This window comes from Megalobrama amblycephala, linkage group LG21 (genome assembly GCF_018812025.1).
Source record: "Megalobrama amblycephala isolate DHTTF-2021 linkage group LG21, ASM1881202v1, whole genome shotgun sequence".
Lineage (NCBI taxonomy): Eukaryota > Metazoa > Chordata > Actinopteri > Cypriniformes > Xenocyprididae > Megalobrama > Megalobrama amblycephala.
In genome coordinates, this window is record NC_063064.1 from 21,084,234 (window position 1) to 21,097,115 (window position 12,882).

The 12,882-nt window shown below is 38.1% G+C and overlaps 1 protein-coding gene across 2 annotated transcripts; it reads left to right on the forward strand.

Moving 5' to 3' along the window:
• The first annotated feature begins 43 nt into the window (after positions 1 to 43).
• On the forward strand, positions 44 to 12,425 carry ipo9 (importin 9). Of its 2 annotated transcripts, none has more exons than XM_048173642.1 (24): positions 44 to 361; positions 2,304 to 2,365; positions 2,473 to 2,559; positions 2,649 to 2,850; positions 2,946 to 3,034; positions 3,127 to 3,213; positions 4,997 to 5,116; positions 5,199 to 5,299; positions 5,430 to 5,488; positions 5,582 to 5,733; positions 5,809 to 5,907; positions 5,985 to 6,091; positions 6,178 to 6,317; positions 6,408 to 6,567; positions 7,289 to 7,515; positions 7,606 to 7,754; positions 7,835 to 7,963; positions 8,059 to 8,334; positions 10,078 to 10,244; positions 10,331 to 10,464; positions 10,549 to 10,668; positions 10,771 to 10,878; positions 11,269 to 11,345; positions 11,464 to 12,425. In XM_048173642.1, exons 1-24 carry the CDS (start codon positions 196 to 198, stop codon positions 11,572 to 11,574), a joined length of 3,129 nt encoding a protein of 1,042 aa, XP_048029599.1. In that variant the 5' UTR covers positions 44 to 195; the 3' UTR covers positions 11,575 to 12,425. The 2 variants fall into 2 exon arrangements, with proteins under 2 accessions (XP_048029599.1, XP_048029597.1); XM_048173640.1 differs by having other exon boundaries at positions 46 to 361; positions 6,405 to 6,567.
• Positions 12,426 to 12,882: the final 457 nt, after the last annotated feature.

Sequence of the window (12,882 nt, forward strand, 5' to 3'; positions counted from 1 at the left end):
AAGTCAGTTCAGTGTAGCTGTTCAACCTCCATTCCTGTGGATGGAGCCATTATGGTCATGAAAGCACCAATGATTCACGAATGGCAACATTTCATCGTTTCATAGTCCCTCCCTAAACGTGCATTGGCGCGCTGTGCATCCTTCCGTCGGGTCCCCGGTCATCTCTCCGTGAGCCTCAGTAAAACTGGCAAAAATATGGCGGGTATGGGCGCCTCGGGTCCCGGCCCGGTTTCGACTCTCGACCAGGTGGATAAAGGGCTGAAGGAGACTCTTATAGACGCACTGAACGCCATTCTGTCGCCGGTGCAAGAAGTGCGTGCTGCGGCGGAGGAGCGCATTAAAGTGTTGGAAGTGACGGAGGGTAAGAACTGACGTGAGATGCTGCCACAACATACATGACACCATGTGAAGTGCACATTTTCACACACGGGCCTTCCAGAACACACGCCTTTTCATTTTAAATACACGTTTGCTGATTTTATGATGCTTCTCGACCGTGTTTATCATTCACATACTCTCGCTGAATTTGCTAACGGATTGAACTGAGGAGGCAAAAGCATGTGCAGCCAACATGTTCCCGCATTTATAGTTGATGGTTGAAGTCACATGAAAAGATTCCTTGTGAGGAGTTCTGTTCTGTTCGTCTATATTAGTCAGTTTCGCTTTTAAACTCACTCACGTGACGGTAATTTCGTGTTGATAAATACGCGTCATGTTTGTGAGAATATATAAATACTTTAGCGTCTGTTAAGTTTCTAAGTTCACCCCAAAGAAATCAACATTCTGTCATTTACTCAAGCTCATGTTGCTCCAAACCCGTTTGACTTATTTCTGTGGGTGTTAAAGGCTGACATCTTCAGTCACCATTAACTTTAAGTGCAACCTTTTTATACAATAAAAGTGAATGGTGATTGATTTTTGTTTCGCGGGAATAAATGAGTCTTGAGTCTTGATTATGTGGATGTGAGTCAGTAGCTTTGAGCAAAGATATAAAATAAAAACTATGAGTTTAAGAATTAAAGATTGAATTGACCACTAATCTGAATATTGGTGAGGATGTGTCCCTCCTCAATTGTGTGGTGGTTAAAACCCACTCACTCATTTTGAGTCAGTTTCATTGTCACAGACTAACCAGGACTCAAAAATGCCAGAGAATTTTACACAATATTTCATTCTAGGCCTATTAAACCATGTTCTCTATTCATTTTCTGACAGTGTCTGGCAAATGGTATTCTAGCAGAGCTCTTATTATTGTATTTTATTGTAGTTATGTTATCTTCTGCATTATTTATAGCATTATATGCTTGATTTTAATTGTTCTTATTGAGAATTTCAATACAATTTCTTCAGTAGAAGTGCACTACCATTTAAAAGATTTTAAAAATGTTTTTGAAAGGAGTCACCAAGGCTACATTTATAGTTGAAAAAAGCTGAATTTTCAGCATCATTACTCCTTCAGAAATCATTCTGATATTTTAATTTAGTCAAATCAACTCAATTTTTATTTGTAAAGCACTTTCAAAACCATAAAAATGAACCAAAGTGCTGTCCATAAATAGTAAATAAATATAAAATTAATGCAAACATAAAATGACAACCAAACATAACGCCAAGAAAATCAATCATGCCATCAGTCACTCACATTTTACCTAATCAAACTCTGAAAGCTTGATAAAATAAGTAGGTCTTCCAGTTCTTTTTAAAAATGTCCATGCTTGATGAGGATTTTATAGAAAAAGTGCTTAAGAAACATTTATCAATTTTGAAAACTGTTGCACTGCTTAATATTTTTGTGGAAACCATGATACATTTTGTGGGATTGTTTTATGAATAGCATTTATTTTAAATAGAAATCTTTTGTAACATGTTTTTTTCATGTCACTTTTGATCAATTTAATAAATCCTTGCTGAATATAACCAGTGCCTTTAAAAAAAATCTTATTGACCCCAAACTTTTGAATGGTAGAGTATTTATGTGTGTTTTTATGTTTAGAAAAAAAATCTGTCCACATGAAGTTTGCCCTTAAAAATCAGTCACTAGCTGTGGCCTCTCTCTCAGGCTACTGCTGTGTGTTGAGTGTCAGCAGTAACATTGTCTGTTGGCCACCAGCCTCTCATTGAGCTAAATCCATGGGTGATAAAAGATATGGCAGCGCTGTGTTGCTGTGAATGAAGCATACATTAGAAATGTGTCTTTGGTTGTACTCGCCTGACTACACTATATTCATTTGGTTTTAAGTTGCTAGTGGTTGTTTTTGGCTCCCTGCAGAAAGTGACATAATACTCTTGCACTTGTTTTGTAGAGTTTGGAGTTCACCTTGCGGAGCTCACTGTCGACCCACATGGAGCACTTGCTATACGCCAAGTAAGACTTAGTTGACATTAGATATTTTCAGCATAAATGAACAGAAAACAAGTATTTGTTTGCAACAGTTAAGTTTGCTTAATTTGTTTGCTATGTGTCTCTTGTAGTTGGCCTCTGTCATTCTGAAGCAGTATGTTGAGACCCACTGGTGCTCCCAGTCAGAGAAATATAGGCCACCGGAGACGACTGAATGGGTTAGCACCGCATATTTATGTCTGGACTTTGAAGAGTATTGAAGATGTGGCGTGATGTTAATTTGCTTCTTATGTCTCTTTCTGTTCAGGCCAAAGCTGCGATCCGTGAGCTGCTGCCAGGCGGTTTGCGGGAAGCCATTAGTAAGGTGCGCTCCAGTGTGGCCTACGCCCTGTCGGCTATTGCGCACTGGGACTGGCCTGAAGCTTGGCCCGGACTCTTCAAGCTCCTCATGGACATGCTGGCCAGTGGGGATGTTAACGCTGTACACGGTGCCATGAGGGTCCTCACAGGTAATAACTCAGAGCATCTATGACACTTCATCACAGTCACAAGAAGTGACAATGTATTTGCGCTGCTATTAAGCAACATGTTATGTGTTTCGTAGAATTTACACGAGAGGTGACAGATGTGCAGATGCCTGATGTTGCACCTGTCATTTTGCCTCAAATGTACAAGATTTTTACCATGGCAGAGGTATTGTACTCAGCTTAAAACACAGTACAGTCCATGCTTTTGAGATAATCGTGTGTAAAAACTGTTGTGTTGCTCTGTGATTACTGTTGTAGGTTTACAGTATTCGCACACGATCCAGATCAGTTGAGATCTTCACCACGTGTGCCAATCTCATCTGTGCGATTGATGAAGTAGCAAAGGTAAGTTCATAGATAAACAGAGATCACTTTACAGTAAGATTCAATTTAATAACTTTAGGTAATGCAGTTGCTAGCATCCAGTAAATTAGAACAATACTTTTACAGCATTTATTAATCTTGGTTAATGTTCATTTCTATATACCACTACTGTTAAAAAGTTTGGGCCCTCTAAAGATTTTTTTATCGTTACACTTTAGATTTTTAAACTAATTCCTTTATTCAGCAAGAATACATTAAACTGATTAAAAGTGACAGTAAATACGTTTATAATGTTACAGAAAATTTCTATTTCAAATAAATGCTGTTCTTGTGAACTTTCTATTCATCAAAGAATACTGATTTTGTAACACGGTTTCCACAAAAATGAAGCATGAAATCAGCATGTTTGTATGATTTTTGAAAGATCATGTGACACGGTAGACTGGAGTAATGGCTGTTGAAAATTCAGCATTGCCATCAGAGTAATAACATTTTAAAATATATTAAAATACAAAAGTTATTTTGAATTGTAATAATATTTTGAAATATTACGGTTTTTACTGTGTTTTTGATCAAATAAATGCAGTATTAGTGAGTGAGCATAAGACACTTATTTCATAAGCATTAAAGGTGCCGTAGAACGTCTTTTTAAAAGATGTAATATAAGTCTAAGGTGTCCCCTGAATGTGCCTGTGAAGTTTCAGCTCAAAATTAGATTAGATTTTTTTTTTATTATTCATTTTTTTTAACTGCCTCTTTTGGGGCATCATTAAATATGAGCCGATTTAGGCTGCGCGGCCCCTTTAAATTCTCGTGCTCCCCGCCCCCGGAGCTCGCGCTTGCCTTAAACGGTGCATAAACAAAGTTCACACAGCTAATATAACCCTCAAATGGATCTTTACAAAGTGTTCGTCATGCAGCATGTCTAATCGCGTAAGTATGTTTTTTATTTGGATGTTTACATTTGATTCTGAATGAGTTTGATAGTGCTCCGTGGCTAAAGCTAACATTACACACTGTTGCAGAGATTTATAGAGAATGAAGTTGTGTTTATGAATTATACAGACTGCAAGTGTTTAAAAATGAAAATAGCGACGGCTCTCTTGTCTCCGTGAATACAGTAATACACAATGGTAACTTTAACCACATTTAACAGTACATTAGCAACATGCTAACGAAACATTTAGAAAGACAATTTACAAATATCACTAAAAATGTCATGATATCAATGATCATGTCAGTTATTATTGCTCCATCTGCCATTTTTCGCTATTGTTCTTGCTTGCTTACCTAGTCTGATGATTCAGCTGTGCACATCCAGACGTCCTGCCCTTGTGTAATGCCTTGAACATGAGCTGGCATATGCAAATATTGGCGGCATACATATTAATGATCCCGACTGTTACGTAACAGAGATTGTCTGTTCTTCGGAGGTCTTTTAAACAAATGAGATTTACATAAGAAGGAGGAAACGATGGTGTTTGAGACTCACTGTATGTAATTTCCATGTACTGAACTCTTGTTATTTGACTGTGATTCAATTCAAATTCAATTTTTAATTCTAGGGCACCTTTAATAAAAATGTATCAACCCCAAAGTTTTAAATGGAATTATTTTAATGTGAAGTTGTATAAATTAGCATTAACAAAATGAATAAATGCTGTGGGGGGGAAATTTTGTTTCAGTTTATAATCCTTAATACTTCACAATAAGGTTCTGTGAACTGATTAACATTGTATAAATTTTTACCTGTAAACAGGTAAATGATTAACCGAAAGTTTGAAACAGTTGTTTTTGATTTTAGGGTGCTGCCAATACTCTGATCTTCCCGGTGGTACAGCAGTTCACAGAGGCCTTTATACAGGCTCTGCAGATCCCAGACGGACCCACTTCGGATAGTGGCCTGAAAATGGAAGTGTTAAAGGTGACTAGTTGTTCTGTCATGCAGAAAACTTTTTTTTTTCTCCTCATGATTGAATTTGTAATTATGTATTATCTCTTTATAGGCAGTGACTGCTCTCGTGAAGAACTTCCCCAAACCCATGGTGTCCTCCATGCAACAGATTCTACCTATTGTGTGGAACACCCTGACAGAGAGTGCCTCCTTATATCCATTCATTGACAGCTTTTATCACGTTTAATCTATCACCATTGATATCTTAGACCCATTTGATGTTTTTATTGGTGCCAGTCATTTCAATAACATATTAAAGTACTTTTCTTAACCAGTCATGTACTTATGTGAGAACTGAGGTCAACTACACAGAAGAAGTGGATGATCCAGTTGACTCTGATGGTGTGTGGCACTAGATTTTGTAATTGATCATCATTGTTATTCAGATTGGTTTAGTAAGCATTGGACTCTGTTAATTCATTGTCAATGTCACAGGTGAGGTCCTTGGCTTTGAAAACCTCGTCTTCAGCATCTTTGAGTTTGTCCACACTCTCCTGGAGAACAAGAAGTTCAAGAGCACAGTGAAGAAAGCTCTACCAGAGCTCATATATTACATCATCCTCTATATGCAGATCACGGAGGATCAGGTTTGTGAGAGGTGTGAGTTTGTGCCTTGAGTCTTTTTTATAGCTTTTATCTTCACGTTATCATCTGTCTCACAGATCAAGGTATGGACTGCCAATCCACAGCAGTTTGTTGAGGATGAGGATGACGACACATTCTCTTATTCGGTCCGGATATCAGCACAGGATCTGTTGCTGGTGAGAGCACAAAGTTTCTTTGTGGGTGTTTGATTATTTTCCCTCCTTTATCTCTAACGCATCCTCTTGTCCATCAGGCTGTTGCTGCCGAGTTTCAGAATGAGAGCGCTGCTGCTTTAGCGGCGGCTGCAACGCGGCACCTCCAGGAGGCGGAGCAAGCCAAGAACGCAGGCAGTGAACACTGGTAAAGCGAGAACACGTCCTCTGTCACAACCAAGCTTTGTATTTCAGTGGGTTGCTTTACATCAATATCTTTCCATGGATATGCAGGTGGAAGGTGCATGAGGCTTGCATGCTGGCCCTGGGTTCAGTCAAGACCATCATCACAGAGAATGTAAAGAACGGTCGTGTGCAGTTTGACATGCATGGATTCCTTGCCAATGTCATCCTTGCTGACCTCAATTTACCAGGTAACCTCGACACTTTTCATGTTGACCTTACGTCTGTATATGGCCGGAGTGTAGTGACAGGATCTGATCCACTTGTTCAATTCCCAGCAGCCTCTCCATTCCTGTTGGGCCGGGCCTTATGGGCAGCCAGTCGATTCACTGCAGCGATGTCCCCAGAGCTCATTCAGCAGTTCCTACAGGCCACTGTGAGTGGTCTACATGAGAGCCAGCCACCCTCTGTTCGGATCTCCGCTGTGAGAGCTATCTGGGGGTAAGTCATACGTCGCACGGGTATATTTGTAGCAATAGCCAACAATACATTGTATGGGTCAAAATGATCGATTTTTCTTTTATGCCAAAAAATCATTAGGATATTAAGTTAAGATCATGTTCCATTAAGATATTTTGTAAATTTCCTACCATAAATATATCAAAAATGTATTTTTATGAGTGGATGTGCATCTCTAAGGACTTCATTTAGACAACTTAGAGGCAATTTTCTCAATAGTTTTTTTTTTTTTTTGCACCCTCAGATTCCAGATTTTCAAATAGTTGTGTATCGGCCAAATCCTATCCTAACAAACCATACATCAATGGAAAGCTTATTTATTCAGCTTTCAGATGATGTATAAATCTCAATTTCAAAAAATGGCCCCTTATGACTGGTTTTGTGGTCCAGGGTCACAGGTGGTTTTCATATTATTAGAATGATTTCTGAAGGGTCATGTGACACTGAAGGCTGGAGTAATGACTGCTGAAAATTCAGCTTTGCCATTACAGGAATAAATTGCGTTTTAAAATATATTAAAGTTATTTCAAATTGTAAAAATATTTCACAATATTATCATTTTTACTATATTAAATAAATGTAGCCTTGGAGAGCATAAGAGAATTTCAAATACATTAAAAAATCTTTCAGACCCTAAACTTTGAACTGTAGTGTATTGTTGTTGTTTTTTTTAACATGATCTCTCTTTATATCTGTTTCACAGGTATTGTGATCAACTCAAGCTGTCGGAGAGTACCCACGTCCTGCAGCCGTTCCTGCCCAGTGTCTTGGAAGGGCTGGTGCAGCTCGCGGCTCAGTTCAGCTCTGAAGTTCTCACTTTAGTCATGGAAACCCTTTGTATTGTTTGCACCGTGGATCCGGCTTTCACCACGAGTGCTGAGAACAAAATCTGCCCGCTCACTATTGCCATATTCCTTAAGTACAGTAATGGTAAGATCATTTTATAGTCAACATCCAGTATCATTTGCCTTGTAGGTTAGAAGATTACTTGAGGCTTGTTTTCTTTTCTCTTTCTGTTAGATCCAGTTGTAGCATCTTTAGCGCAGGACATCTTCAAGGAGCTTGCCCAGATTGAAGCTTGCCAAGGACCCATGCAAATGCGCCTCATTCCTACTCTTGTTAGCATTATGCAGGCACCGCCTGATAAAATCCCATCTGGCCTTTGTGCTGTAAGATAAACTTCTCATTTTGTTCTACCTCCATATCTAAACTGTTTTCTGTAAGTAATACATATTTTCTGTTCTTGCAGACATCCATAGATATCCTGACTACAGTTGTTCGTAACACTAAGCCCCCCCTGTCAGACATGCTTGTGTGCCAAGCTTTTCCTGCGGTGGCCCAGTGCACCCTCCGCACAGATGACAACACCACAATGCAGGTAGCATCACTTTCCTAGAAACAAAAATCTGTTATATCTTTTCAGAGTCCTCGTGTCAGTTGTTATCTAACTCACATCATTGTTGATTTTCTCAGAATGGTGGTGAATGCTTGAGGGCCTATGTGTCCGTCGCGCTGGAGCAGATTGCCCAGTGGCAAGATGAGCAAGGCCACAGTGGCCTGTGGTATGTCATGCAGGTTGTCAGTCAGCTCCTGGACCCCAGGACGTCTGAGTTCACCGCTGCTTTTGTAGGTCGTCTGGTGTCCACTCTCATTGCCCGGGCTGGCACTCAGTTGGCTGACCAGCTGGACCAAATACTACGTGCTATTCTCAGCAAGATGCAGCAGGCCGAGACCCTCAGTGTGATGCAGGTAGGGTTTGATCATTAAAGAGTTAGTTCACCCAAAAATTAAAATTATCCCATAATTTACTCACCCTCAATACATCCTAGGTGTATATGACTTTCTTTCAGTCATATTAAAAAATATTCTGGCTCTTCTAAGCTTTATTAGTTATAGTTAATATTTTGAAGCCCAAAAAAGCACATCCATCCATCATAAAAGCAAGCTCGATGGGGTTAATAAAGGTCTTCTGAAAGAAAATTGTAAGAAAAATATCCATATTTATAACTTTATAAACTAGAATCACTGGATTCCGTACGCAAGTCGATTCTCGGCGAAAGAGTGAACTTTGACCTGATGCATGACGTATTGACAAACGTGGAAGCGCAGAGGATGGAGCAAAACAAAACTTCTAAAATGAATTAGAAGTCTAAAACGAGAATTTATAAGTTATAAATATGTATAATATGTAAGAAGTTATAAATACGGATATTTTTCAAAAACGCATCGCTTTACTTCAGAAGGCCTTTATTAACCCCCCTGGAGCCGTATGGATTACTTTTATGATGGATGGATGTGCTTTTTTGGGCTTCAAAATATCAGTTATTCCCATTATAAAGCTTGGAAGAGCCAGAATATTTTTTTAATATAACTCAGATTGTGTTTAACTGAAAGCAACCTAGAGTGGCTTGAGGGTGAGCAAATTATGGGATAATTTTCATTTTTGGGTAAACTAAACCTTTAAGGTGCAGTTTTAAAACTTTGGCCCTGGGGCCACAAGCGGGTACTGGTGGTCCATGGAAAATTAGAGAACAAAAATTTTTTTTTTACAAAATGTAGTTTTAGGGCTGTCAGTGTTAACATGTCAACTTTAAATGTCAATTAAATATGTTTAACAGTCATTTTATCACCATTTTTTATAATAAAAAATTATATAATTGTATTTTTTTTTTCTTTTTGTTTTTTTTTTTTTTCATTCAAGTGTTTTGTTTCATCTTATTTCATTTTTGAAAGAAGTCTCACTTTGTATTTGGAGGTCATTGTTGTCAAGTTTGGAAAAACCCTGTAATTGTCAAGAAATAAACATTGTCATGGAAAACCTGGAATTATCACAGAATTTTAAAATTGGGTTTTCCAGGACTGGAAAAGTCATGATGTAAAATCATGGGAAAGACATTTAAATAAAGTAATGGTTAACGTTGGTTCAACTTTGCACTTGTAGTGGAAAGAAACATTTCACGCATTTGTAATCGCTTTCGAATTGGCTGACTCTGGTGTGAATGTTCATAAACTAATCAGTGTGAATCAAAAATGGGTTTGAACAAATGAACATATTTCCATTTCTTTTCCAGTCGTCAAAAACATGGAAAGCCTCAGGTGAAATGAAACTAGGACTGTAAATACATAATTCAATGTCAAAAATGTGCGATTACATTTCCTTATTTTTATTTGTAGTTAGCATGTTAGAACATTCAGTTCTTTGTAGGAAAAGAAATCAAAATAATGTGCCAATATTGCAAAATAATGTAGTCATTTTTTAGTACCATGGTGCTGGGATACTGCTGAATCCTAATGCAGGTGTGGCATGATGTAGCACAGATACAGAAATAGCCCCCACTTAATAAACCATAATTTCTTTACAGCAAGTTATTGATGTCTGCTTGTTTTTGTGTATTGAACATTAATTTTCTTGCATGACAGATAATTCTGAATTGTGCTGCAGCTGGCTGCTCAAATGAAGTGTGAAATATGTCCTCTTTATTCATTTGACAGTCCCTGATCATGGTTTTCGCCCACCTGGTCCATATCCAGTTGGAGCCTCTGCTGGAATTCCTATGCAGTCTTCCAGGTCCCACAGGGAAACCTGCCCTAGAGTTTGTCATGGCTGAGTGGATGAGTCGCCAACATCTGTTCTACGGCCAGTATGAAGGCAAAGTCAGGTGAGGGTTTCCAATCTCGTCTCCAGTGTGTTTGAAGGAATTGTACAGCTTGCATTGAAATAACACTGGAATCACTTTGTCCACAGTGCTGTCGCCTTGTGTAAACTCCTCCAGCACGGTCTCAATACAAACGACAAGCGCCTCCAAGATATAGTCGTCAAAGGAGATGAAATTTTTAATCCAGACGAGGGAATTTGTACACGTTCTAAATCAGCCAAGAGTAAGTAGATGATCTCTTAAACTGCCAATTTAATGATTATTAATTATTATTGCCTCAGATATTTGACCGATCTGTTTCTTTCAGACCCGCAGCGGTGGACCAACATTCCTTTGCTGGTAAAGATCTTTAAACTCATCGTCAATGAACTTTCTTCTGTGGTGGAGGCTAATGCAAATAGAGCAAATCCTGCAGATTGGAGCCAAGGTATATATGTGGATGATTTAACCGTTTACCCCTAATATTACTATTAATTGATGACATTGAAATGTGGGGGGCATCTTAAGTTTAGTAACGTTTGCTTTGCAGACTCTGGTGGAATGTGGGATGATCTGGCAGAGGAAGAGGATGATGACGAGGAAGATGAAGGACTAGCAGGACAGCTTCTGTCTGATCTCATTGCCTCCAACAAATATGGTAAAGTTTCATATTACTAACAGGGTTACATATGCATCCATTCTAATATTACATGTATGTATTTGGCTTCATCCAAAGTGACTTGTATTGCATTTAAGGTATACCGACTCCTACCAACACCTTCAAATCAGTTTTTGTTTTTTTAAATATTACTATTTATACGTTTAATGTATTTGTTTCAGTTTGTTTATTTTAGTTTTTATTTCCAGTTAGTAATTTTAGTGTTTTAACTTACTGCATTTCAGTTCATCGCCAACATTTTTCATTTTTTGATTTTGTTGTTCCCTACAAAGTCATTGCCTGATAGTGCAGGGCCTAAGTTTTCGGATGCAGCCTTAGTCTTTTCTACACATAAGCCATTGAATAACAGTTATTGTAATTTCCCCATAGATGATGATTATTATGAGGATGATGATGATGAAGATCCAGATGCTCTGAAGGATCCCATATATCAAATTGACCTTCAGGTGAGTCATTTTGCATCGACTCGAAACTCGGCATTGCTGTAAGCGGATGTTATATCTTTATCTCTGATAATATGCAGTTAAATTATTTTAGTTTTTCTCTCCATGTCTTTCTCCACAGGCTTATCTGACAGATTTCCTCACCCAGTTTGCTCAGCAGCCTTGCTATAGCATGTTTTCAAGCCACTTGAATGAAGTAGAGAGAAGAGTCTTGCAGTCCATCGGTATATGACCTGTATCCCCACCCAACATCGGCTCCTTGTCCTTTGTTTCCGTCTTTACCACTCGGTCATCTTTTCTTCAAACTTGAACATTTGAGTGGCCTCGGAATGCCTTTCGAATGACGCTGATGCACAACCCAAAAGAGGACTGGAGTAAAGGTTTACGTGCCTCTCCCTGTGTTTTATTAAGGGAAGGAATGGACATTGGTTCCTGGGGATGTTAGAAGAGCAGGGCGTGAGGAGCAGCTTCTTAGCATCCCAGACAGGACTGTGTTGGTGCATTTGACTCGGATGTCAAAACACTACTGTGCTTTGATAGACCCGTCTGGTATGATGAATGAATTTTTTGCAAAGGGACTGGTAACAGTATAGGAGCCATTTAAATGTATCAACTGGCCATTTGTACCTTCTCACTTTACTAAATAACGATGGTTACAAAATCTTTCTGTAGAGGAAGGAAAAAGACTTCTGGGAGATGATAAATCTAATCTTTGGGGAAAAAAAGTTGGAACTGTTGGCGGCCTTATTAAAATTATCCATGTCGTTTGTCATTATGTGGTCTCATGAGCATGGTCTTTATGGCTACACAGTGTTGGGTGAGCATGAAGAAATTATATGGTGTTACCATGGTGATCTTACAGTCTTATTAGCAACGCTGTCTCCACTGGAGTATGAGAAAAATTTCAAAATAAAAGGCCTGTTAAGGTCTCATTTTTAAGTGTATTTAGTTTCAAAAAGTTTTTGAAGGTTTAGGCATCTGTATAACAGTATTTTAATTTTTTACCGTGAACAATCGTCCTTCATCTATATTTACTCTTAAAGATGTACTGTTAACGCTTTACAATAAAGTCTCATTTCATAACATATTGTTAGTTAATGCGTTAGCTAAAGTGAACTGACAGTGAGCAATCCATTTAAAGCATTTATTAATCTTTGTTAATGTTAGAAAAAATATTAATGTTCATGCTAGTTCACAGTGCATTAACTCTGTCAATCCAAATCCGGTTGTATTACTAAATGTTGAAATTAACGTTAAGATTAATAAATGCTGTAGAAGTATTGTTCATTGCTAGTTCATGTTAACTACTGTTACCAAATCAAACCTTATTGTAAAGTGTTATTATTTTGTGCATATTGATTATTATTTACTGAGTGCAAAAAAAGTTAGTAACTGTACATTATTGTTAGGATTTAACTGATTTGATTATGAACATACAAATGGGCTTATATAGCTTATTCCATTGCAAAGCATTGTTTTTTAAAAAACAAATTTGGCATCTTGTTTTAAAAAAAAAAAAAAAAAAATTAAAAACTCAGGT

Bases quoted from the DNA above. Each gene is read 5' to 3' on its own strand.
- ipo9 (XM_048173640.1), top strand. From the start codon at position 196: ATGGCGGGTATGGGCGCCTCGGGTCCCGGCCCGGTTTCGACTCTCGAC. The intron at 2,560-2,648 runs GTTAGCACCGCA...CTTTCTGTTCAG, and splicing joins CACCGGAGACGACTGAATGG to GCCAAAGCTGCGATCCGTGA. The intron at 5,908-5,984 runs GTGAGAGCACAA...CTTGTCCATCAG, and splicing joins CAGCACAGGATCTGTTGCTG to GCTGTTGCTGCCGAGTTTCA.